This window comes from Nematostella vectensis, chromosome 11, assembly GCF_932526225.1.
Source record: "Nematostella vectensis chromosome 11, jaNemVect1.1, whole genome shotgun sequence".
NCBI classification, from domain to species: domain Eukaryota; kingdom Metazoa; phylum Cnidaria; class Anthozoa; order Actiniaria; family Edwardsiidae; genus Nematostella; species Nematostella vectensis.
This window is the reverse complement of record NC_064044.1, coordinates 12,115,963-12,141,708: the sequence shown is the minus strand read 5'-3', so window position 1 is coordinate 12,141,708 and position 25,746 is coordinate 12,115,963. Positions and strand designations below refer to the sequence as shown.

At 40.1% G+C, this 25,746-nt stretch overlaps 1 protein-coding gene across 13 annotated transcripts in view; it reads right to left on the bottom strand.

Annotated features, from left to right (window-relative positions):
- Positions 1 to 1,110: 1,110 nt before the first annotated feature.
- Positions 1,111 to 25,746, bottom strand: part of LOC5514715 (regulating synaptic membrane exocytosis protein 1) — a 41,965-nt gene continuing 17,329 nt past the window's right edge. For 4 of the 13 annotated variants that reach the window (XM_032384325.2, XM_032384331.2, XM_032384328.2 and 1 more), the window contains 19 exons: positions 25,607 to 25,732; positions 25,110 to 25,230; positions 24,013 to 24,326; positions 23,695 to 23,774; positions 23,448 to 23,578; positions 23,117 to 23,207; positions 22,663 to 22,734; positions 22,104 to 22,263; positions 20,641 to 20,880; positions 19,474 to 19,755; positions 17,408 to 17,653; positions 16,278 to 16,343; positions 15,426 to 15,608; positions 12,500 to 12,749; positions 11,336 to 11,374; positions 6,128 to 6,228; positions 5,583 to 5,699; positions 4,751 to 4,890; positions 1,111 to 3,618 (listed from right to left, as the gene is read on the bottom strand). In XM_032384325.2, coding sequence (XP_032240216.1) covers positions 3,271 to 3,618; positions 4,751 to 4,890; positions 5,583 to 5,699; positions 6,128 to 6,228; positions 11,336 to 11,374; positions 12,500 to 12,749; positions 15,426 to 15,608; positions 16,278 to 16,343; positions 17,408 to 17,653; positions 19,474 to 19,755; positions 20,641 to 20,880; positions 22,104 to 22,263; positions 22,663 to 22,734; positions 23,117 to 23,207; positions 23,448 to 23,578; positions 23,695 to 23,774; positions 24,013 to 24,326; positions 25,110 to 25,230; positions 25,607 to 25,732 — 3,107 coding nt within the window. In that variant the 3' untranslated portion in view covers positions 1,111 to 3,270. The remainder of the gene's footprint in view (positions 3,619 to 4,750; positions 4,891 to 5,582; positions 5,700 to 6,127; positions 6,229 to 11,335; positions 11,375 to 12,499; positions 12,750 to 15,425; positions 15,609 to 16,277; positions 16,344 to 17,407; positions 17,654 to 19,473; positions 19,756 to 20,640; positions 20,881 to 22,103; positions 22,264 to 22,662; positions 22,735 to 23,116; positions 23,208 to 23,447; positions 23,579 to 23,694; positions 23,775 to 24,012; positions 24,327 to 25,109; positions 25,231 to 25,606; positions 25,733 to 25,746) is intronic. The other 9 variants (XM_032384329.2, XM_032384326.2, XM_032384327.2 and 6 more) reach the window with 9 other exon arrangements.

The following is a 25,746-nucleotide window of genomic DNA, read 5'->3' as shown; positions in this document are numbered from 1 at the left end:
GCGTCCTACTCACCCTTCCCATAATCCAGCATGCGTCCTACTCTCCCTTCCCATAATCCAGCCTGCGTCCTACTCTCCCTTCCCATAATCCAGCCTGCGTCCTACTCACCCTTCCCATAATCCAGCCTGCGTCCTACTCACCCTTCCCATAATCCAGCCGTCGTCCTAGTCACCCTTCCCATAATCCAGCCTGCGCCCTACTCACCCTTTCCATTATCCAGCCTGCGCCCTTCTACCCTTACCATAGTCCAGCCTGCGTCCTACTCACCCGTCCCATAATCCAGCCTGCTCCCTACTTACCCTTCCCATAATCCAGCATGCGCCCTACTCACCCTTCCCATAATCCAGCCTGCGTCCTACTCAGCCTTCCCATAATCCAGCCTGCGTCCTACTCACCCTTCCCATTATCCAGCCTGCGCCCTACTCACCCTTCCCATAATCCAGCCTGCGTCCTACTCACCCTTCCCATAATCTAGCATGCGTCCTACTCACCCTTCCCATAATCCAGCCTGCGTCCTACTCACCCTTCCCATAATCCAGCCTGCGTCCTACTCACCCTTCCCATAATCCAGCCTGCGTCCTACTCACCCTTCCCATTATCCAGCCTGCGCCCTACTCACCCTTCCCATAATCCAGCATGCGTCCTAATCTCCCTTCCCATAATCCAGCCTGCGTCCTACTCACCCTTCCCATAATCTAGCATGCGTCCTACTCACCCTTCCCATAATCCAGCCTGCGTCCTACTCACCCTTCCCATAATCCAGCCTGCGTCCTACTCACCCTTCCCATAATCCAGCCTGCGTCCTACTCACCCTTCCCATTATCCAGCCTGCGCCCTACTCACCCTTCCCATAATCCAGCATGCGTCCTACTCATCCTTCCCATAATCCAGCATGCGTCCTACTCACCCTTCCCATAATCTAGCATGCGTCCTACTCACCCTTCCCATAATCCAGCCTGCGTCCTACTCACCCTTCCCATAATCCAGCCTGCGCCCTACTCATCCTTTCCATTATCCAGCCTGCGCCCATCTACCCTTCCCATAATCCAGCCATATTTCATCCTGTCCCTTTTCACCGGTCCAATAATCTCTAATTTTTCAGACACATGAGCGCTATAAATAAATTTATTTTCTGCCTTTGCTTTACATTTTTTAACCTTAAACTCAGAGTAAATAAGACGATAAATTTGTCCAACTAAAACTCCTAAAACAGATACAAATAAATACAGGATATATAAAACTTTGTTATAAATTAATAAAGCTATATTCAGCTTTGTGGTTTATATAGCATTTGTGCTTTCTAGTAACATGAAAATTTTTTTAACATAATATTTTACCCTACCCAATAACAGTTTGCTTTCGGTAGTAAGCACAATACAAGTCTTGTGGAAATTGAAATCTACTTGAACTTGTCTAAAATGCTTAAAAAAATTGTACGCCAGCCACTCTTTGGGTTTGCTAATACTATGTACAAATGAAAATTTTAAATAACTATGTAAAACCAATGTTTTTTTCCTCCTTAACGGAATCCTATATATATTTTTTAAGAAAAGGAAATGAAATCGCAATGTATCGATGCAAACAAATACTTCAAGCGACCATAAAAAGATCATCAAAAAAGCCATCAATTTCCAAGCTTTTCAAATTAACTGTGCATTTGCTATATAGCTTGGATTAGCAAAAAACTTTAAAGTCCGTGAATCCGGCTTGCGTGACACTGTTTTGTTTTTGTTTTGAATTCTTAGAACTCCCATCATTTTGATAAATATAACTTACCCAGCGTTGTTTGATATCGTAGAAATATAATCGAGTCTGTTTTATTGTAGGATAGATTGAATTTCAGCATGATTCAAACGGATTTAATTCACATGCATGGGGTTTTCATAGCCTACAAAACCACGCGTCACGCAAATCGGATCGACTGGCTTTAAGTCAAGTATTGATAGTGAACTATCAGCTTTCTATCGCTAATGTTTGTCTTTTACAGAAATAATTGTAATTTCAAATGCAACAAAAGTGAGGAAGAGGCTGGCTGTATTTTTAACAATGTGGTGACTTACTCTTTTTAGGCTATGTATAGTGTTTGCACCGAATCCGCAAACGGTCTTTAAATAATTTTAACAAAAGGGCGTAGACGAGGGAGAAAAATTCAAGGTGTAGAAATAACTACATCAGATCTAAGGATAGCACGAAAATCGCTCTTTTCTTTATCACTCCTCGCTACTCTGAGAAAAAAGCGGGAAAGTGCAGTCTCACTTTACTTTTACCAGTTGCATTTCACGCAAACTTATACACAAAATTTATCCCTAGGTTTGTAACTTCTCGCTCTACGCTCTCTTGTTGCTTAAAATCCACAATTTATTAATTTGGTGACAATTTTCTGTTTAATTCATAAACGTTTCCATGTAATTCATTGTCTAGTTACATTGTCTTTTTAATACCAAGGCCTGGAGGTGCCTTTTGGCTTTATCAAGCAAATTTTCCACTTTATAAAATGCCAGTTCAGGGCTACAAAACGAACTAATAAATGAGCTATTTTACAATTTTCTATGAACTTTGGTCCAATGGTAATTCATCCATGTAATGCTCAGTGAAAACAAAGTCCTCGAAATAGCTTAACGCGAGTACTATCTAATAATTACTACAATATTACCTGGATTCTAAGAAATCTTTCGTCTGCCCTTATTTTGTAATGTGCTTATTTGGTCATGGATGTGTCATTCGTGGACATGACTTTAAAAAAACTTGTCACGTGACCAGGTGTTCGAGTAATTTCGGTTTCTTTAGTGGATTTGACCGTTGGTTGTCTTGAAATTCTTCGATATGATCATTTGAGCAGGCACAAATTGAGTTATCAAGTTTACTAGCGTGACAAATATCGTTTGATTTTGTGACCAAGATGGCGTGACGAGATGGAATCTCCTGCATTTGCCTGTCGAGAGCGTATCAAACTTGATGACGTGACATAGCTTGTCGTGACATAGCGTGACGTGACATAACGTACGTTCTTTTATAGCATGTTGCTTGACGTAGAAAATCTTTATCACACCGACCAGCTCGAAAAGTGCTGGCTCTCATCATTTGCAGTATTCCTGTGTAGTCTGACACAACGATTCGAATGTTTTGTGATTTCATAACACAACACACGTGCGTTTCAATTTCCGTTCCGCAGTCCGTTCCTCTCCAGCAAATCACACTTCATCACAAGTACGAGATATCCACGGAACGACGAAGTAGAGCAGCCAATTCAAAAGGTCAGCATTATCCGCCTACACGTAATCCCCATCTTGCTCGTCATAGCCACCGTCCATGTGACCCCTCACGTGACCTCCCATGTGACCTCCGTGACCACCCATGTGACCTGGAGGCGGCATGATTGTCGGTATAGGCGACATCCGGGGACTTAATCCATGCGAAGACCTAGGGGAGGGGGCTGGAGATTTTTTAGGCGAGCCTCCCATTGGTGAGGGGAGTGGTGGGTCGCACATGGACGAGGTTGAGAAGAGTTTGTACCAGCCCATACAAAGATTGGAAAGGTCCAGGTCATCGAGTAAAATTTGCACCACTCCCATGAACACCTTACGGTCCATTCGGCCATAGTCGCCCCATACTATGATCTGATGGTAAAGGGTATCATCATCATCAAAATCATCATTATCATCATTTAAACAAGCATTGTCATTATCGTCATGACAATCATCATTCAAAAAATAAGCATAACAGCAAACATATTAATATTTTCCACCATTTCTTCTTCCATTTTCTTCTTCATTTAAATTGATTTATTTAAATTGGTTCTTTTAAATTCGTTCCTTTCAATTGGTTCCTTTCAATTGTTTCTTTTAAATTGGTTCATTTCAATTGGTTCCTTTAAATTGGTTCTTTTCAATTAGTTCCTTTAAATTGGATCATTTAAATAAGTTCATTAAAATTGGTTCCTTTAAAATTGGTTCATTTAAATTGGCTCCTTTAAATTGGTATACTTGAATTGGTTCAATTAAACTGGTTCCTTCAAATTGTTTTCTTTAAATTGGTTCATTCAAATTCTATAGAACTTCGAGCAGTCCTAAGGCCAAAAATCATGTACCAAGATAATTTCCATGGTTTTACATAGCTTTAGGGTATAGCTTTGCATATATGTTGAAATTATGTCAATACTCCTTGCATCGCTGTGATTATAGTTATACATGAATGCCTATAGAGTTAAAACTGACAGTAAGTCATAAAGTTTCTTTTGTGGAATTCAAAATATTTTTTAACAGCCTTCTATAAAGATATCTCAATGAAACACTGGCTGTTTACGAATCTAAAGACCCCGAACTGTTGCTGCAAACTGTAATATTTCCTGGTACAAGAGTTTTTACGCCTATTCATGGAAATTGCTCGATGTTCTGTTGGAATTTATTTTCTTAGACAAGAACACCAATTATCATTGAATGGGAAAAGCCCCATGATCCGCGAGTTAAAACTGACAGTAAGTCATAAAAAGTTTCTTTTGTGGAATTCAAAATATATTTTAACAGCTTTCTATAAAGATATCTCAATGAAACACTGGCTGTTAACGAATCTAAAGACCCCGAACTGTTGCTGCAAACTGTAATATTTCCTGGTACAAGAGTTTTTACGCCTATTCATGGAAATTGCTCGATGTTCTGTTGGAATTTATTTTCTAAGACAAGAACACCAATTATCATTGAATGGGAAAAGCCCTATGATCCGCCTTTTATTATTTTATATTATGTTTCTTACTTGGAGAGTTTTTCCATTGATATCCACCCTAAAGTCCAGCATCTGTTGGTACAAGGGCTCCAACGTCCGTCGGGTAGTCCGAGTCTTTTTCTTTGCTATACACTTTTTTCCTTCCATTACATACACTTTAACATATGGAGCTAAAAAACGAAACAAAATTTAAGTTTTATAGCAGCAACATCACCATCGTGTAAAGCAGATATGTCGTCATGGCAATTAACAAAATACTATACTTATCTTACAATCAAAAGTCATTCTATATACGGCCTAGCGTAACTTGTTACCAGGCCCAAAGGACCAGCCGATACTTGTTACCAGGCCCCAAGGCCTAGCCACAACTGGTTACCAAGCCCCAACAAGGCCCAGCCGTAACTGGTTACCAAGCCCCAAAGGTCTAGTCGTAACTGGTTACCAAGCCCCAAAGGTCTAGTCGTAACTGGTTACCAAGCCCCAAAGGTCTAGTCGTAACTGGTTACCAAGCCCTAAAGGTCTAGTCGTAACTGGTTACCAAGCCCCAACAAGGCCCAGCCGTAACTGGTTACCAAGCCCCAAAGCAAAGCCGAAACTGGTACCATGCCCCCAAGGCCTAGCCTAATTGGCCACTAAGCCCAAAGTCCTAGCCGTTACTGGTTACCAAGCCCCAACAGGGCCTTCCCATAACTGGTTACCATACCCCAAGGCCTAGCCGTAACTGGTTACCAGACCCCAAGGCCCAGCCGTAACTGGTTACCAGACCCCAAGGCCTAGCCGTAACTGGTTACCAAACCCCAAGGCCCAGCCGTAACTGGTTACCAGACCCCAAGGCCCAGCCGTAACAGTTTCCCACGCTCACCTGGCAGGATCTTGGTGCCCGGTTTTGGTAGCAGACCCTTGGCTCGTATGACCTCTACTTCTAATGCGCCCTTACGGTAGCACAAGCCTAATTGAATATCACCCATGGAGGGCGATGCTGAAAAAACGAGGTATGAGTAAGCTAATGGTAAGGTATGCAGGCTAAACAACAAGAACACATAGCTCGGGAGTTAGCGCGATCACAAGTTTAAATAAAAAATTTCTAAACCGCCAAGTTGTCATAAACCCAGTGACAATACTGTGGAGGGTTACCCCCCAAGAGTGCTAAAGCCTGGTTTTCATATAGTGGTAAGAGTCGTAAGGGTCGTCCTAAGAGTCGTCTGCAAAAATATCCTCGCGACCCTTACCATTTCTGACGACCGTGAAACGACCCGTCGCTTCGGTCGTATCTGCCGTTTTGGTTATCCCATCGAGTGTTTCCATATAGTCGTAAGGGTCCAGAGGAATTGTTTTGCAGACGACTGTTACGACTGTTACGACTATATGGAAACCAGACTTAAGAACTTCCTTGTGCTAGTTACGTACCTAAAACCTGGCGCCCAACCATCTGTGATGGACCAAGCCCTTCAATAAAATCACCTAGATGACCCTCGTTGCCGAGTTTTAGACTTGGTGGAACCCACGGACTGAAACGAAGATAACAGGTTAAACAAGTTATAAAAGGTCAGTCACTTGCACTTTTCTTGGAACTAAGGCTGCGCGCAAAAGCAGTCTTGAAGAGAATGTCCAAAATGTTTTTGCTTGTAAAATTTGCTTGCTTACCCCCTCCCCTAAAAGCCATGAATGCGCACCTGCTTTTTGAGCATAAAATGAATGTGGCTGTGAATGATTTTGACGTGGATTCTTCGTTTGGCGCGAATCAGCAAATACTAGACTTCTTGCATATGCAATCTATGCGTGTCCTACCCTGTCCTCAGCAAACCTTCGCTACGTGCCTATTGTTGAATGTCTTTTGGGAATAATTCTGACCTGGATTTCTCTATTGAAGAATCTGCAATTTTTAGACTTATGGAATGTATGCCTGTCCAACCCTCTCCTCAGCAAACCCTCGCTATACGTTCCTATTGCTTGACTATAAAATGTGGTTTGGGAATGATTCGCATGTGGACCTAACTAAGAATTTGCAATTCTTAGACTTATGGAATGTATGCTTTTCCACCCCCGATTGTGATATGAAGGGTAAAAATGGCCTGTGAATAATTCGGATCATCATTTGCCGAGAGTAAAGATGCCAGTCTCTTCGTTGAAAAGGAGTCAAACGGGTTTCAAAAACTTGTCATTCATAAATGGTAATATATCCCAGGCGACTAAGAACAAATATTGCGCGTCTTGATGTTAAAAAGTAAATTTTGTTTGGAAATAAAATAAATATATTATGATATAAATGTTTTTGGGTGCAAGAAGGGACTACTCATTAAAAAATGCAGATCCTAGACAGTATATAACAATCATTAAAAATTATCAATGCATATTTAAAATTGAATACAGATGTTATGCTGACTAAAATAAAGAGAAAGCTATCCATTTTTAAAGGGTGCCAACCTCTTTACTTAAAGTACAAGCTCGCAACAGAATAATCAAATCAAATGTAGTATCCATTAAATAGTGATCAATACATAGTATGCTTTTCATCATTCGATATCAGGTATGATGGTGTAAGAGTAACGTAAATAATCTTATGTCCAGATTGGGGTTTGCCAAAAGTAACTACAACACATGGAAGTAATTACAATCTTATCATACTAAATTCTAATTTCCTATGTTTACCAACTCAAGATATGACAAGGAAATAAGAATTTTACTAAACAAAAACCATCATTTTCAAAATCTATTTAAGAAAATATCATTTTAAACCTGCCGACTTTTGTTTTAGCATATATGCAAACGTCTACTGCAGCTGCGGTTTCCCAAGTCTTTCCCAAAAATATCACAGTAAACAGTTTGTATTTTTAGTCTAGGAAGCACTGACTTTTATCAAAAGAATAGATACTCCTGATCGCGTTCATAGCCCATTAGAAACTCGTCATAGATAGTTACTTAGAAGCAAAAAAAGTTATTATCGCCAAAAGAGACTGTCGGATGATGCTTAAAAAGATTGAATAGGAAAAAAATATCATTATATCTTTACATGAAGACATGGCAATTTATGCGATATACAATTGCACATACAAAAAATTATACAAAAAGTCGAGATCAGATTTTTAAAGACCCTAGAAAACCGGAAGAGAAAGTCATCATTTACTTCTTTGATAAAAATTTAACACTGAATCCACTTTTTGCTGTCCCATTTCAAAAGATTAGAATTAGTTCAAACATTGGCAAATATTCCATGTCGCATGTATACCTCGGGAAGCAAGCATCCCTGCTATCCCCCTGCCTCTTTAACTCATTCACGACGTCAAAAAGAGACTCCATCCTCCAGGCGGTTGAGTGGTACTCTTAGATATAGCGACTTCTCAAGTGGTTATGGCGAAGGTGAGACACTGCGGTTCCATACTTACGCAAGGATGCTAATTCGTCAAGGACAGATTGTCATTTTTTAGGTTGCAACTCGCAACTGGGAAACGCATTTAATAGGCTGATTGCCTTTCAAAAAGGTTCAAAAGGACGTCCAATGCGTTCCAAGATAAGATTGCATATGTTGTGCTCAGAGAAATTTGCCCATAGATCATCGGGGAGCAATGAAATACAGCCGCATGAATGTTATTATGATTGCGATTTATTATTTGAAAAGAAAACAAAATATTTGCAATTGGAATTTCAAATTATATGACCTCTATTGAATAGCTCATGACAGTTTGGAATAAAACACGGAAAGACAAGTAAGAGAGGGCGTAAAAAAAACCCATCCCATGTGAAAAGGTGATTCGCTTAGATAAAAAATTCTGGAAATCATATCCCCTAATAAATATTTTTGATTTCCGGTTTTCTGTTTTTTATTGAAAGTAACCGGAAGGTTACCTGTGTAACAATTTATGTTGCCGCGGAGGAGTGGGGATGAGACCTAGACCCAGGCTCTCACGAGAAAAGTAAAAAAAAAAAATTCTCACGTAAAAATCGGAGGATAAATGTACAAATGATAAGATTTATCTTGAGCAAAAGAGGTTTAATGCAGTAGCGAATAGCTAGGTGTCATTGAGGACAGACGTCAAATTTTTTAACTGACTCAACGATAGACCAATATGGTGGGGAATTCTCTACCTTAGGATATCTTCTAACTCCCATATACACAAGTAGGCTTGTCCTACGTCGCTTTTCACCTCTTTTCTTCTTTATCTTCATTTTTGCTCTATACAGGGTCGATATCCTGGGGCAAACAATCCTTCAACCACGGCCGCGAAAAACGTCGAGACGCAATCCAATCTGACTTTATTTTAATCATTGTCCATTGAAATTGCAATAAGGAGAAAACGAAAAAAAAGTTTATGATTCCAAAACCAATTGGAAATGGGAAAAGGTAATGAACACGTAGAGTCATATTCGCTTGATTATTACACGCTTGTCCTGGGCAAATTTTAATTAATGGTCTTTTGTGTTAAAACTAAGAGTAAATGTAAAGAAATCAGAAGGTCAAATAACAGGAGAGTAAAATAGAACAAAAAACTGACATTCGGTAGCTCATGTTAACGCTCCTTAAGACGCCAATGGAAAAGAAAAGATGAGTTTTATCAAAATGAGTCGTTACTTCTATGTTATATGCATCCGTTACTTAACTAACACGGCTCCATAATACCTTGCTATCAAGAGCAAATACAAAAAATGCTAAAAAGATATAAAGAGCTTTGGCTTAACATGAACTAAGTGGAGAAGTTTAGTACCTTCCAGCAGCCCAGAGTTTACTTGCTACAAAATCCAACGCTGTCTCAAGCCTTGACATCCTCGGTCGCTCCGAAGATATATCGAGAAAAGCAACCTCCAAATTGAATTTTTAATACACTATTATCTGAGACCTAAAACCCATTTGCTTTACCATCGCAACGGTAGGAGTATTAATCACCGCGGCAACAGGAACAGTAAAGTGGTATTTAGATTCAATTTCACTTTTTAACTGACGAAGATTGAGCGATCTCTTCAGAAGCAAAGTGAATTTGGACACGAGCCTTGTAATTGGGGCCTTGGGGGAATTGCCTAATGGTGGCATTACCTAAATAACTTTTAACTCGAAAATGACCAAAGTTGTTTGAATTGGAAAGGATACGTCAGAAGCGCTATAAAAACAACAGCAATTGGTCATTCCCGATTTCCACCTTTGATGCTTGCAATAAAATGTTTTTTTTTTATTTTTGTTTCCTGCGGAATGACAAACACTATACAGCCATTTCAAATTCTAAATTCAACCTTATTATAACTATCTCAGTAGATAATTATCATAGAGAAAAATTAAAGGAAAAAACATTGTGGGGGATATGGGAAATAAACAAGTTTGACAGCTATCCGTGTTCCCAAAACAAAACTCAACTCTGTTGTGTGATGCCCAAATATAGATTTCCCTTAGTGCAGTATAGCACAATTAATTGGAAAACGATAGAAGGTACTCTGTACATAAAAGTCGTGCAGTACAATTATTAAATGAGTCTTATGTTTCTCATCGGGAGTTCTTAGAAAACGCATCTCTTTGCTAATAAGAACTGGTCGGAGTAAGTGCGCCTAATTGTGTAAACGCATCTCATAGATTGTCTTTTGTTAGTGCTCTGCTATAATAAGGACTGGAGTTTTGTCTTATGATGTGAGTGTCTCTCAGAGATTGTCTTTTGCTAGTGATCCGCTAATAAGGCTAGAGTCTTATAGTGGAAATGCATCGAGCTAGTGATCTGCTAATAAGGACAGGAGTAGCTCCTCATTGTATCAACGCATCTCAGAGATTGTCTTTTGTCTTCTAGTGCTTTGATAATAAGGAAAATAGCCTTTTAAAAAGACTCGAGTCTTCTAGAGTGAGAAGAAGACAAAGAGCAGAAGACACACCTTTTATTGCCATCATTATACTTTAAAGAAAACCTCTAGTTACTTTATATCGCCTGAGGGTTCCAAATCTAATTTGCAAATTGATTGAGCTGTGATAGATTAGAGCGCAGAAGCATTCAGGGACCAGTGAGAGCCTAACAGCATTCATTTTTTTTTTACTTTGCTTAAATCGAGCGCGTAGAAGCTTCCACGACATATGCGGCTACAATCTATTTGTTATAGAGTTAGCTATTATAATAACTCTATAATCTTAAACATCACCCATGGCAGGTTAATCACAATGTATGTAATATGTTTCATTGAGACGTCTCATGGGTAATGAGCAAAATAAAGATAAAAACAATCAGAAAAATCTTCTTTATCTAGATCTAACACTGTTTTAAAATAGCCTCTAAACAGTTTTAGACTTTGATTAAATTTTTGGGTATTTTTGAAGTTATTATAATTACGTCGCCATTTTTCCAACAACGCTGCTGACCTCCCGACCAGGAAAAAAAATAAAAACAAGTAATGATAACATATATTGAATGTTTTAACGCCAAATTCACTCAATATTCACTGATATTATATCAGTTCCTGCGGCATTAAACATTTCTATCCCGTGCGCGGCTAAATATCCAGCCTTATCTAATGGTGTGCGGCATTTTCCCGCCTTTTCTATGATATTAGCGCGCGCGGTATTTATTTCCCGCCAATCGCATTGCACCAGTGCAACATCCACACAAAACAAAACGTAACAAAGATAAAAAAGTAAGAAGAGAGTATACTAACATGTTGTTTTCTGCGTTCATGATAGCGTAGAGGCTGTGTCTGTCGGAGAGGAGAGAAAAGAAGAGAAGAAATGTAGAGAGGGATAAAATAAAAGTCATCTGATCCAGACCTACTTGACAGTTTAAATGCACTATAATTTTAGGTTTTTATTAACAGAGTTTTCCATTCTTTTCAAGTACCTCTTGGGGGGATGCACACAAAAGTTTTTATATATATAATGATTCATTTCCGTTATTCAATACAAATGCATTGGCGAAAAAAAGATAAAATAAGATTACTTTCTAGTAGGTCTGTTTCATGAGGCAGGTTACAAAGAGGAGTTAGTTATAAAGGAAGGAGGGGTCAGTGAGGAACTCGAAAGGCTCTGTGAGCTAACTCCTGAGAGACCATTAGGTATTTCGCATGCATGGACTGAAGTGAAAAAAATTATAAGAGACAAATAAAAAAAATGAGAACAAGAGACAAATGAAACAATGAGAAGTTAAGGATAAGCATAATTTTGTTTGTCTGTAAGTTGTTTCGTGTTGCATTGATGGTGTTTTGATTGCATGCTTTACGATTGTTTGTGTGAAGCTATAGAAACGGCTTCTGGATACAAAATTTAAACACGCTGCGTTATTGCATAGTGTCTTATAACCTTTGGAAAGATTTCAATTCCGTTTAGCACAAAAGAAAACTTGACGCGTTGTGGTAGATATATAACATGCTGTACTAAGGAATAATGCTCGTGTGATGAGCGTGTTTTGCGCATGCGTGAACATGCAACTAGCATGCATTAACGAATATGCATGTTATATGCATAAAACGCTAAAAATTGACACGTGACATGACATTTGTTCAGCATGAATGGCTCACGTGATCAACATGCAAGGGCAGATACTTCATAGCAGATATTGTAAGATGCACTGTGGGTTTCCCTAGTGTATAAAGGCTTGAGGGGAGGGGAGGGGAGAGAAGGGGGGAAGGGAGGGGCTAATGAAAACAATCAAACCAATATTCAATCATAAAGGAAAAGCAAATACATACTGCCCGCATTATCCATGTCCAAACGTGTCCAAGTCTAATACACAATTTCCATCATTGCCCGGATTATTCAGGCCCTATCTGCCCAAGTCACATACACACTTGCTACTGTTGTCCGTATTAGTGAGGGTATCAGCTTACCTTCCGCTTTCACTGCTTGCCACTGAGCCAGGAATACTGGTCAAACTGCCGCTGCGGTCGCTATCCGCTATCGAGGAGCTCCGACTGCTACGGCCGCTGCCACCATAGTTTATCTCGTTACGCATGGCCTGACGGGATGTCTTTAGATAACCGCCTGTTGAGAACACAGCGATATCGTTAACACTACCTGACCTGGATTGCTGGGTTAGCTGTGGCCCTTGTCTTGTGACGCCATTGCTTGGGATGTGACCTGTAGGGAGAGAGATAAAGTTAGTGACTATGGATCACTTGGCTTACCTTTATATTGAAGAGTTGGATTTGTTTTTGACGTTTTGTTTTGTAGAGCACATCCTTGTTATATCTTTGTCATAATGATCGTAAACAAAGCGTAAATAAAGCTAGTAATCTTTAATTCAACAAAGGCTACTTTGGGTTTAACAATTTGGTTATTTGTAAGTAAGAGTCAGGTAGAAACATAGAGCCTCATTAAAACACATATCAGGGAAAATCAGGAAGAAATTAGATCAATTAAGAGACGGTTAGAACTTTCAATTATAATACAAGCGACCTCAATTTGTGAAATATGACAAGATATTCGTCTGTTATTCGATTTTTTTTTTATCATACAGTTTAAGGAAAGGAATTATATTCCAAGTCATCCTAGACAATTTTCTTGTTTGTGTCCATCAGGGCTGTTCAGCAATTATAAATATTATTTGTAATTTTTAGCCGAATTCATTTGCGCGACCTCGTCGATTCCAAAATCCTTGTCTCGTTTGGGGATAGCGCGTAGCCAATCAACCGCCACTTGCTTTCTAGGCCCGTACCCAGGGGGGGGGGGGGGGGGGGGGGGGTTGCAGGGGCTGCATCCCCCAAAACGGCCGGTTCACTTTAGATTCTCAATAGACGTGCTATTGTTTGTAGATAAAACTATTAAGCACCAGCTAGATCACTTTGGTATGTAGCCAAATCCGACAATAAACGTCCCGTGGAGATACTGCAAAGGCGTGGTCAGATTTTTATCAAGGAAATCCCTTCCCACCCCCACCCCCCGGAAATACTCTTTTTCGGATTCCGCTCCCCCCCCCCCCCTAAAAAAAATCCTGGGTATCGGCCTGATTTCACTCTCGCTTCATTGACTATGTTTTTTCCCAGACGAGAAATTGATCTCTGGTCACGCAACAACGAATTCGCCTAGCACCTTACCGGCGTAGTCTACAAAGAGAGGGAGGGCGTGGGTGTTATCTTACCACAAATGCTCTTTTTAATTCTCTTATTTGTTATTTTCTGAATCCTAGTTCAAACGTAGAGGCATGATGTTTGTCGGCTATCAAAAATTACTTCAAAAATCGTTTGATATGAATATAAATGTGCAAAACTTTTGTCCATGTATCACCCTTAAGCGAATTACAAATTGCTGTACAAAAAATAACTTAAATCAAAGTCTCTTAAATTCTCCCGATTTAAAAGAAAAGTGTTAATGGAAAGGGCGATTATACTGCTTATTTAAGGCAGTGCTCTAAAGCGAGCAAAGAAAAGGATTAAAAAGAAAAAGTAGCCAGTCTGAGGTCATTACTGCGGTTTCTAATATTCTGCGAACTCTCGTCAATAACTTTCAACTGCTTAACCGCTTTTTGGCTTCCGTCATTCAATCTAACATAATTTCATACGGTGTTTTCTTTTTTTTAAAAAGCCATCGCCTTGCGGAGAGTTGGCGTTAATTAGAGCAATTTCAGTGCTGGCCAATGACTTTGCAGACTCGTACCCAGTCGTTATTTGCTGTTGCAGCGACATCCACAGGAACCCTGAAGCGGAGACGAAAAAAAAAATGGCAGATTACAGATCCAAGATGGCGGACGAAATCGGCGAGCAAATGTTACGAATTTTCACAGACGAAGAAAGACCTATTCATACTGCATTTCTTGATTGTAAAATTCCATGTGCATATATGATAACTGCAGAAATAGCCTAAATATTTTCCTGGAGTTTAGAATTCGGCGTACGATCATGTGCGCGAATAGTGACTTCCTCGAACTAGAGCTTCTTCTAGGGAACATAAAGACAATTTGTGCTCGAATTATATCTCTGAAAGTGTATATTTGTGATAAATACAAACCAACCAGAGCAGTATGAGTTCAAATAAGTGCCAGAACATTCAGACCATCCAAATTCATTTCATAAAATGACCCATCGAGCTCATCAGTTGCCCGCCGTCTTGGATTTTACGAAACAAAAAATGTCCTCTAATTGGGAACGACCGAAAAGAAAACTAAAATGGTTTACAACGAGTATGTGAAGTTGGCCCTTGGACTTCTGCACAAAAAAGTTTAAATAAAAAACGGTCTCCGAAACCGCATCCTGACCGTCATGCACCGTGCGCTTATTCAACCTCTCCATAATGCATCGCGCGGCGCCTGGGTACGAGACTGAGGATTTTGAATGACGGAAGTCAGAATGCAAATTATCTCACGGAATTCGTCGGCGAGAGTTCGCAGAACATTGAAAACGGCAGTACGAGAAAAGCAAGAGTTATTTTATTAGACTCACCTTAAAAACAACGAAGGAACCTGCACCTTTAGAAGAACCGTTAGGGATTATCCACGTAAAGAGAACGAGTTATGACATAGAAGTGAGCGGGGATAGAGAGCTAGAGGCGAAGTGATCTGGCCGCATCAAGAAAACGGCACAGAAGAGATTCACACACATAGCGTAGAGATGAGAAGATCATATGCGTGGAATGTGGTGGATTAGTGACTGAGGATCAATCTGCATGCATCATGATCATTATAATTATGATTTATTAATCAACAAAATAAATCCGTATCAAATGAACTCGCACCGGCTTTAGATTCCCTTTGAGGCACCCTTTATTATCCCTTTATTGTTTTTATAAAATTTAAACAGCGTTTTTCTAATTTTAACGTACCATTGGATATTCTCTCGCCACCCTCTGTGACGGGGAGGTAAGTGATGCTGGCACTTTTGCCAGATTGCCCCAGGGGGACCGGGCTAGGGGCGGGTTGCGCAACCATCTGCCCCTGCATGACGTCACGCTCCGTATAAGGAATCATGCTTGTGCTGTTACGCCGCTGGCGAGGGGGACCGCGGGCTAGATTGGGGAAGAGATGGGTGGACGATGATTAGGCAGGAAGCAGAGAGTATAAAGGTTGGTTTGAGAGAAGAACGTTAGGAAACAAAGAGAGAAGGCTACAGAGACATATATGACAGTGCATAACACTGCGTAAAGTAGAAGCAAAATAAGAAACACGATTGCTCCCTTGAAACAGTAAATCTGGATTTGACAGACATCACTAGAAAGAAAAAAAAAAGATTCCTATCAAAGAAAATAAGTTGGTAAGTTGCTCTAAAAAGCAGAACATAAATCTTACCACTGCGGCGACAAATAGAATAGAAATTATAGTAGAGAAAGAGTCAAAACACAGCAAGCATATTACAAAACAGACCAAGAGAAGGCCAAAGAAGGAAAAGATCCTGGAGAAAACGAGCTTTGAAAACTCTTCCAACCGATTTTGAAAAAACTCACGAGAGTTGATTTGACATTTTAGCGAATATGGAAATACCGCTGTGAAGTGTTAATGATGCTGTTGTCTAATAACCTTGTTTAGGCTTTAAAATTACATCAAAGGTTAGCGCTTTAGTGTTAATCTCTTAATGCAAACAACCATTAGATGAGAGGGGCTCATGGAGGCAATTACGGCAAAGGTATTTTACATACAATTAAAGTATAATACAATTAGATGATTAGTGAGGAACTCACAAAACATTGCTCTGTGACTCTCGTATGGGAAGCCATCATATAACATTCCACCAACGTACAAACGGTCTGTAGGAGAACATGTGAAGTTAGAGGCCAAGAATCTCAATCACATGACATTTTAGGCTCCTATAAGCCCGACACTAAAACAGCATCAAATCATTTTACGGAACCACTACGAGCTTTTCCCGAGTACAACCGAGCTATTTCCGAGTAGAACCGAGTAAAATGTGTGACCGAGACCGATTGACCAAGTCACATCTAATTGCTTTACGGAACCGCTACGTGCCTTTTCCGAGTAGAACCGAGCTATTTCCGTGTAGAACCGAGTAAAAAGTGGGACCGAGACGATTGACCAAGTCAAATCTAATCGCTTTACGGAACAGCTACGAGCTTTTCCCAAGTAGAATCTAGTAAAAAGCAGGACCGTTCACTAAACCGAGTGACCAATCACATTTAAAAACAAAGGCAAACCAGAGCAGAAATTGCAGAAAAATTATTTTAAAATACCTTATAATGATTGGTTTTAGTGTTGGCGTTTTATTTGTGGACAATTTTTTTTTATAGAAATTGGGAATCAGATGTAAATAACTAAAACTAAAAATTAACTTATTGAGATTCGTCATTAGTTTACGCGTTTAAATCATAGCGTTTTGTTACGTGTTTAACATCGAGGTGTGGTAGGTGAGCAAGGCAATGTTAGTGAAGACAGAAAGAAAGAGAGAAAGAGGGGGAAAGATAAATAGGCAGACATGAGAGACCAATAAGGCACGTATGGCATGAATGCGCATTCATTTCAGTATTTATAACCATGTTATCACAGTGTATAATATACAATGTCAGAAAACATTTCAAGGGTGAAAAGTGTTTTTGGCAAAATATTGAATGCAAAAATATCTGTAAACACAATTTAGTTCCCTTTATAAATAATTTACGAAAATTCATTTGAATTTAATGCTTTGAAATAATCATCTCAAATTGATTATTTTTTAAACTGAGAAATACTGTCAGATAATTTGATTAGATAATGCTTTTATGTGTGGCTTATCATTTAAGCGGTCAAATTATTTAATATAAAGATGTTATAAGTGGTTTGATTTATGCTCCTCTCGGTGGATCATGCCTACATTTACCTTGTGGAGACAAGTGAGGGGCTCCTTGTCCAGGACGCGGTTGGTGGACTGGTGACCCGCTCATGCGAGGTGAGTGGCGCCCAGGCCTCGGCGACATGGTCGGATCGTAAGGCATTTCACCATACACGTGATCAGGCGCCTGGCCATATCCCATCCTGCCTCGCGACCCGCCTATGACGAGCTTCGATCGATCAATTTCCATTTCTCGAAGTTTCTGTTTTGCCATGCGAATTCTTTCTTCTTCGTCTGATTGCCGTGGAAATAAGGTTATGATTTAAAGGTTAAATGGTGATGATTATTTGGGGGTGAGATTTTACGAGTTAGACTCTGGTTAATATAAATTTGTGTTTATCATGAATTTTTACAATGGTAAATCATGTTCAATTTATCCAATCTTTTGTTTATTCAACTTCAAATTAAGGTTGCTTAAGATTGTAGTGATCAAAATGATCTTTAAATTGATTAAAAAAAATTCATGATAGACATTAGCACTCCTCACTTTTTCTCGGATTATATTATTTTCTAAGGGTGAATGAACACTAATGGAATATCCTGATAGCTCCGTGTTGATATTCGCATTCTTAGAAATCGCTCATTTCTTATATGCACATCGGCATGTTATAGTTGGGTTCGTGAACAAACATCGGTGGATGGATGAACCGATTCACTCTTTTGCGTCATACTGCCTTTTTAGCCTCGTTTTTTAGCAATGTAAAAAAAATGATGAATCTGTTATCAAGCTTAATAAGTACATTGTTTCGATGTAGATTTTGTAAAAAAATATGATTTGATGAGGCTTCATCGCACAACGACTTCATCACGATCGCCAGGACGTCAATGACACCTGCCACTAACATATATAAACACAAAGTGCAGTGCAATTAATTAACGGAATAGGCATGAAATTGATTCTTTTTGGGAATGAATTCAGTTGGATCTGCATGAGTAGGTTCCAAGATGAGGTCAGGTGAGAGGTTCCCGTATGTTATTAGTCCCCCTATGTATAGCTGTCACGTTTTATTGTCTGCAGTTCGTAACCCATGCTATCGCATGCTTGGGTAGCCTGTGGATTGTTAAAGAGTCTTTCTCCGTTGTATGTCGTCTTTGCTACATTACTGCCATTGATTTTTTTTGTAACAGTTCTATTTTTATAACAAGTTTGCCTTCGTGGCCATTCTTAAAGGAGTTTATAAATAAGGTTACAAAAACAAGAATATGAAAACATCGGTTTATTTGAAGAAAGTTTTTTGAAAACATTAAAGAAGTGAAAAAATATAATAAGAAGTATATCGTTTTCTCTCTCAAAAAAGTTAAACTTAAAAAACACGGAGTGGTGCATAGAAAAAGTCTTATACCAGTAAATAAGAATTATAAATGAGTCTAATTCATGCCTCGTTATCTCGCATTTGAGAAATGATGGCGGTTAGTCCATGCGGGATCAGTAACATAAGATGGATTATATTGGCATGCGGGAGCCGAAAACGCTGAAACGAGATCCAATGCACAACATCACAGTTAAATGTGCCCTCGCAGACAAAAGATCGGATCAAATGTTTGAATGGGTCATGATGTTTGAATGTCATCGGGTGATCAAACGTTCGAAAAAGGGCGCTTCTAAAGCTGCGATATCTTGGACACTTAATAAAGAATATTTATGTTACGAAAACGGCCTCCGATATTCCATTATTTTTCATTGTAAATGTCATCTACTAAGGCTTGTATGCATCTCCTTTTTGAAAAGTACTTTTTCATAAGAAAGCTCCAAACCCGAGGTATAAATCCCAAAGAAATCATGAAAGGTCTGTATATCTCTAGTTTTGAAATAACATATATAAACTACTTCCGAGAGATACCAATAGATCGTTTATCATTAAAACAGTTTATTCGTTCATCAAACTTTCGCATCTCCAAGCCGTCAATATTTGAGACGGTTACTGTGTAAATCTCTATCGTCTAAATTGCCCGTTAACAAGTTTTCAATATATAAAAAAAGTTTTCAATGCATCCAAGCCTACAGTATATGTCCAGCCTGTCCGGTCAGAAATGTGTCCGAGTCTCGTCCTTACCCATTGGTTCTCGTCCGGGTGGCAACTGTGGTAGGGCACGTGTTTTTTTCTGCCCGTGGGGGCCGTGACTAGGGGAAGTTCGTCCCATAGCGTACTGCGCATGCGCCGGCATTGTGTGATACCCAGGTATACCTGCCGGCGACATGCGCCCGTCTTGTATTCTACCGATGCCCGGGTGTTGAAGGGAGCGCGGCTGCGTTCTGTTGTGGTCAGCGGCCGTGTAAGGATAAGTTGTGCCATGCGCAGTAGTTGTGACGGACGTGTTGTATTGAGGGGTGTACGCTTGGAGAGTTAAACGTGATACCGTACGTTAGACCGGTTTAGGGAAGTTTAGACCGGTTAGACCGGTTTAGGGATGTTTAGTTCGCATTTCATTTTCCACTTGAAAAGGGTTAAGAGTGCTACTAACATGGGATTTAAGGAAAACGTTTAGCTTACTCAAGTGCATATAATAGACGGGTCTTAGACATCACAGCGTTTAGGTTATGTATTTATAATGTCGGGCCATTTTGATATAACTTTGTTACATGCAACTGCTTGTTATTGCTATGTTTCAAATGCTTAGTTGTGACACATTTTATCACCATATTTTGCGAGTGTGTTTGACGGGGCAAACAAAACCGCGTGACACACGCAACAACAGCAGCCAAAAAGAAGGCGTCACAACCATGTAAGTCGCGTGACACAGCGCCACCAAGAGAGGTTTTCGTGACTACGAATACCTCGGTTAGCATATATAACCATACGTCACATAAAAAATGGCCGTGACCGAGTCTTTCCACCTCAGCGACGTACTAACTTACCATTCAACTGACATACAGATGTCCTTGTCTTGTATACATCAATAACTGATAACTTCTAGGTTTTGAGCTAGATGCATTGTTTGGTAGAATAGTGGCAGGGCCGTAGCAGGGGGTGGGGCACTAAGGGCACGTGCCATATTCTCACAAATTATAAGGAAATGACCAGTAGGGGCGTGGCTGTGCCTCCCATTGTTGTATTAAAGTTTCTGTATCGTGCCCTTCCCCCCCCCCAATAATGATGACAGCGGTGACAGCGGAGGCAATCAAAACGTTGCCAAAGTAACACCAATTGCAAATCCATTACGTGACACGAATTCAGGGAAGCTACACTTTATAAAAACTTTGTTGAAACAAGAAAGCTTACCTTGTATCATCTGGTTCTGGCCATAAGAGTCCGGCGGACTGTCTCTGTGTTGCATCTGCTGCTGTTGATGCTGCTGCAGCTGTTGCTGGAGATGCTGCTGTTGTTGCTTTTGCATCTGCTGTTGCTTAAGCCGCTCGTTGTCTGGGGAGTAACCGTGTCCACCGGGGATCATGCCGTTAGGTGCGCCATGTCCGCGCATGGTGTCGTCCTCGTAATCGCTTCCATAGCCTCCCATTGGACCTATAAGTGCAGACAACGTAAGATGAAATAAGGCAATAATAAAAGGCGATAATATAAGGCGATAATATAAGGCGATAATATAAGGCGATAATATAAGGCGATAATATAAGGCGATAATATAAGGCGATAATATAAGGCGATAATATAAGGCGATAATATAAGGCGATAATATAAGGCGATAATATAAGGCGATAATATAAGGCGATAATATAAGGCGATAATATAAGGCGATAATATAAGGCGATAATATAAGGCGATAATATAAGGCGATAATATAAGGCGATAATATAAGGCGATAATATAAGGCGATAATATAAGGCGATAATATAAGGCGATAATATAAGGCGATAATATAAGGCGATAATATAAGGCGATAATATAAGGCGATAATATAAGGCGAGAAAGGTGAGAAAACGTCAGGTAAGAGAAAAAGGTGAGGCATGTCAGGATATTCAAAGGGAAGCAAAATTTAGTTTAGGTAGTAAGATAAGGTGAGGTTGGGTGATGTAGGCTGACTTATGGCGAGGAGTGGATTGAGGTGCTATAGAGTGAGGGGAGGTGAGGTGAGTTGAAGTGGGGTAGGATGAATTGAGGTGAGGTGATCTTAGGTAAGATGTTATAAGGTAGGGTGATGTGATATGATGTAAAGTGAGGTGAGGCTAGGTGAGGTATAGTAATGTAGGGTCAAGTGAGGTGGGGTGGCCTGATGTAATATAAGGTAAGGTGGAGGTGAGGTAACGTGGGGTGACGTGAGGTGAAGTAAGGTATGGTAGAGTATAGTTAGGTGAGGTGAGAAAATGTAAACTGAGTCGCGAATAGCTAGCGTAAAGTGCGGTAAGGTTATCGTAGTACTAAGTAACGGGAGGAGAAGTGCGATGGTAAGTGAGTCAAGAGTGAGATGTAGCAGAGGATAGGGTGATGTATGGCTGGGTAGATCATATAAAGCCTGGTATCTTAAAAGCTATGGAGTATTGAGTTTAGGTGAACTAAAAGGGTATACCAGACAAAGCAAGACAAGGAGATAACTGTAAATTGATAGATTGAATGGGAAGGCTAGAAAGAATAAGTATGGAATAATCAGGGTAGATTGGGTTAGGGCAGAGTTGGTAAAGGGAAGGTGTCTTGAAATACAAGGTGTAGTAAGCTGTTGTGGTAGACTGAAAAAGGTGAAACCAGACCAAGCAAACATTAGAACATGACATACATTGAGTCATAATCCTTACCAAGATCTCCTGGTCCCCTCTGTCCCTTGGAGCGGAAGGAGCCCTGAGGAGATTGAGTCGGTGTGGGTGGGTTCAGGGGATCACCGTTCTCATCGTGTGACTTCATGTTGTACCAGTATGGATTTCCATCAAGATTAGCCTCAGTCATATTGATAACAACCTGCCAGGAATAAAATATATATATATCAACTTTTACTATATTTCAAGTTAATGCCTTCACAACATAGATTGTACATCAAGAACGAACAGGGGCGTGTCTAGAATGGGGTCCGAGGGGTCCTAACCCCACCGTGCTCATGTGACGAGTTGATCCGGATGATCCATTCGTTGATACAGTAGTTAAGAAGATGGTAAGTTTTATGTGTGTATTTGGATAGGAAATGTTTCTAGATGGATCTAGTGACCTATTACCATAGAGCTAAGGATGCCATTTTTAGCTTAATGATCTGTGGTCAGTAAATTACTGCTTTGCACCCTACTCTACGTTTTTCTAGTCACGCCCCTGATAAATCTATAGATATCGCTTTGATTTTCTATTCGTAATCACGGTGTTTCTTACCTCGCCGATGAATTCACTCGATCCTACTTTATTGTAATCCCACACTGTGATTTCTAATGAGCGACCTTGAAACTGAAAGTAATATATAGTGGGTTACTTATAGATACAATGTTACATTTATGGGTTAGAGGGAAGATTTCAATTCTTGAACCTCAAAGGGAAAATGAAAAAAATAGTAGAGTTCTCATCAGAAGGTAAACAAAGAAATAGAAGCCAATGGACCAGACGCCAATAGGCACTTGTACTAAGAAATCACGTGACTTTTTGAGTGACAAAAATTACGATACCACCACAAGAACAGCCAAATATTGGGAGTTACGTTATATAACAAAGTATGAGATTTGGTAATTCTTCACTGAGAAAAGTGTGCGTTTTGTGGCTGCCCGAGAGGGAAGGTTGCTAAGTGAACTTGCACCCTAAAATCTCACATACTAGTCGTCGCCACAAGTGATACCTTTTGTAGTCTGCACGGATAGACAAACGTTTGATTCCACTTGGGATTAGCAGTTTTCATGGCGGTTTTTGTACGACGTTTACTCTGCATACTGAAACATAAAAGGTAAATAAGTTGGCGATAAGTTTTGCGGCTGATTATTCAAGTTCTCGAAGGGCAAAACAGTGCCTTCTGTCTGGAATGATATATATTCAAGTGTCGTACCTTGAAAGAAAATGTATTCTAACGTACTTTCTCTCTGGAAGGAAATATTTTCTAACGTACTTTCTGCCTGGACGACAATATATTCTAACACACCCTTTTGTTTGGCAGGAAAAATATCCTAACTTACCTTCTGTCTGGAAGGAAATAAATTCTAACGTAGGGATTAGGGGGGTTGTGTGCATCTCTTGAAAGTAGGCCCTCGGCACCGACCACCGTCACGTTCAGATTTGAAGAATCCTCGTCGTAGAAAAGCTTGGCCTGAGAACAATATCAAACATGTTTGTTATGAAATGCGGATGTTTGTTATATAAACATCATATAGCGAGCCTTAGTTCGTCGCTTCTTACAACGATGTCTCTATTTTTATATTATACCTGGACTCTCCCTTGAGACGGCTTTCTTGATGCCTCACTCTTATCTGGTCCACCACCAAAGAAAAAGTCGTCGTTTGATACTAGAAATAAAGAAGAAAAAATGTAAAATGTTGCGACCTCATTCCCGGTTCATATTATGTAATGGCCGGTTCATATTATGTAATGGGCTGGGAGGTGGGGGCATTTTGCAGAATAATTTTTAAGGATAAATGGTCAAATAGGTAAAAATGAGTCAATTTCGTTTGTTTTAAGACCATTTGCATACATTTTTTAAAGGGAAAAAAACAATTACAGCATTTGAGTTTAGCCTAACCTAACCTTGTGATCCGAAGATGCTTTGGTCATTCATATTACTTCCTATGGCGTCATTCGTGCGATCGGGACCCATATTGTACCGTCCGGTATCGGGACCTGGGCCCATATTCAAGCGTCCGGTATTTGGGCCTGGGCCCATATTCAAGCGACCCGTGTCAGGCCCAGGGCCCATATTCAACCGGCCCGTATCCTGAGGGGACGCCATCGTTGTTAGCGGCGATGTCCGGTCCCTTTTTACAGGGGATCCTGACGAGCTTGTGGGAAAACGCCGTGAGGGCGAGTCACGTCTTTCTAAATCTTGTGGGGAAAATTTACTCCTGAAAAAAGGTTTAAATGAGCATACATGCATGAGAAATATAAGACACAGCTAGTTTAATATCCGAAGTGGTGGCTGGCTGGTTGGGTGGTGGTGTGGTGGTTAGGGGGGAGGGTGTTGCTCTTTGTTCAATTTGGATCTGCCACTACAGACTAAATCCGGCTATGCATTTTTCTGCCATTTAGAAATTTTAAGGCACCATGTAGGGAACTATTTTTAGCGGTTCAATACTCGAACGTTTAGCTAGTGGGGAAAGCGGACAAGAAACATGCGCCAACATTTTTTACGACTATCCACGGCGAGTAGAGACCCACGGGTAAATATATTCTTTGATATGGGAGTTCTGCTTTCAGTAGATATTGTAAGTAGAGAGAGTCTTGCTGTTTTGGCAAGGACGAGCAAGTTGTATTCAGAAGCGGAATGAATAGAGCCTGAATTCCCTTGAGACAGCAGAATCCATTACAATGAGTGTAGATCCTCATATATGGTTCACTCACAGCTGTCAACTCTCCCGCATTAGGCGGGAGTCTCAAGATTTTGAACCTTTTCTCAAACCTAATTTTCTTGAAAATACTTATACATTTTCTGTATTCTCCCGCATTTATAGCTATCTTGGTACTTCTGATACATTCACTGTATCTCCTCAAGATTTTTCCTAAAGCGAGGTTGACAGCTATGTTCACTATAGTAATGGTTTGGGTTAGGATTAGGATTAGAGACACTTTATTGAACCTCTGCTATTGATTTTTCATTTACTGATAATACTTATGTGCAAAAGACTTACTTGTCTCTACATAATACTAAATGAAGTTCAGGCGTGTCGATCGGCTGATTAATAATTTCTAAGACCTCCTCAAAGGTGCAATCCACAAAAGATTGCTCGTTCCACTCCAACACTTCATCACCTTCGGAACAAATAGAAGACAAAATGTTACTAAGCATTGATAAACATGATTAACATATTGTAAGCAATAAGTTCGACTATCCCAGAAGGATTACAGACTACCCCGGTTCCAGAGCCTCGAACGTCTCTCTATTTAGTGGCCAGACGTTCGAGGCTCTGGAACCAGGGTAAATACAGACAGCCCCCAAGAATAAAATCAATGACCGACGAAGACCCAGCAAGATTCATGCGAATGCATGATCGGACAGGAATTCGACAGAAAAATTCGCACGCGCACAACTCATAATCCCCGCCAAAACCACAGGTATCCCATACATCATTTGTAGAAACCATAACAACACATCTTATTTTTCTTATACTTTTGATAATTATTTTACCTTTTTGTAATTTTGCTTGAAGGTCCGCCGGTCCACCTCGAACAACATCAGTTACAAACGCAGCGAGTTTACCATCGTCCGACATTTTACCACCAACGACTTTTAGTCCATACATAGCGGAGGGATCTAGAAAGAATGTT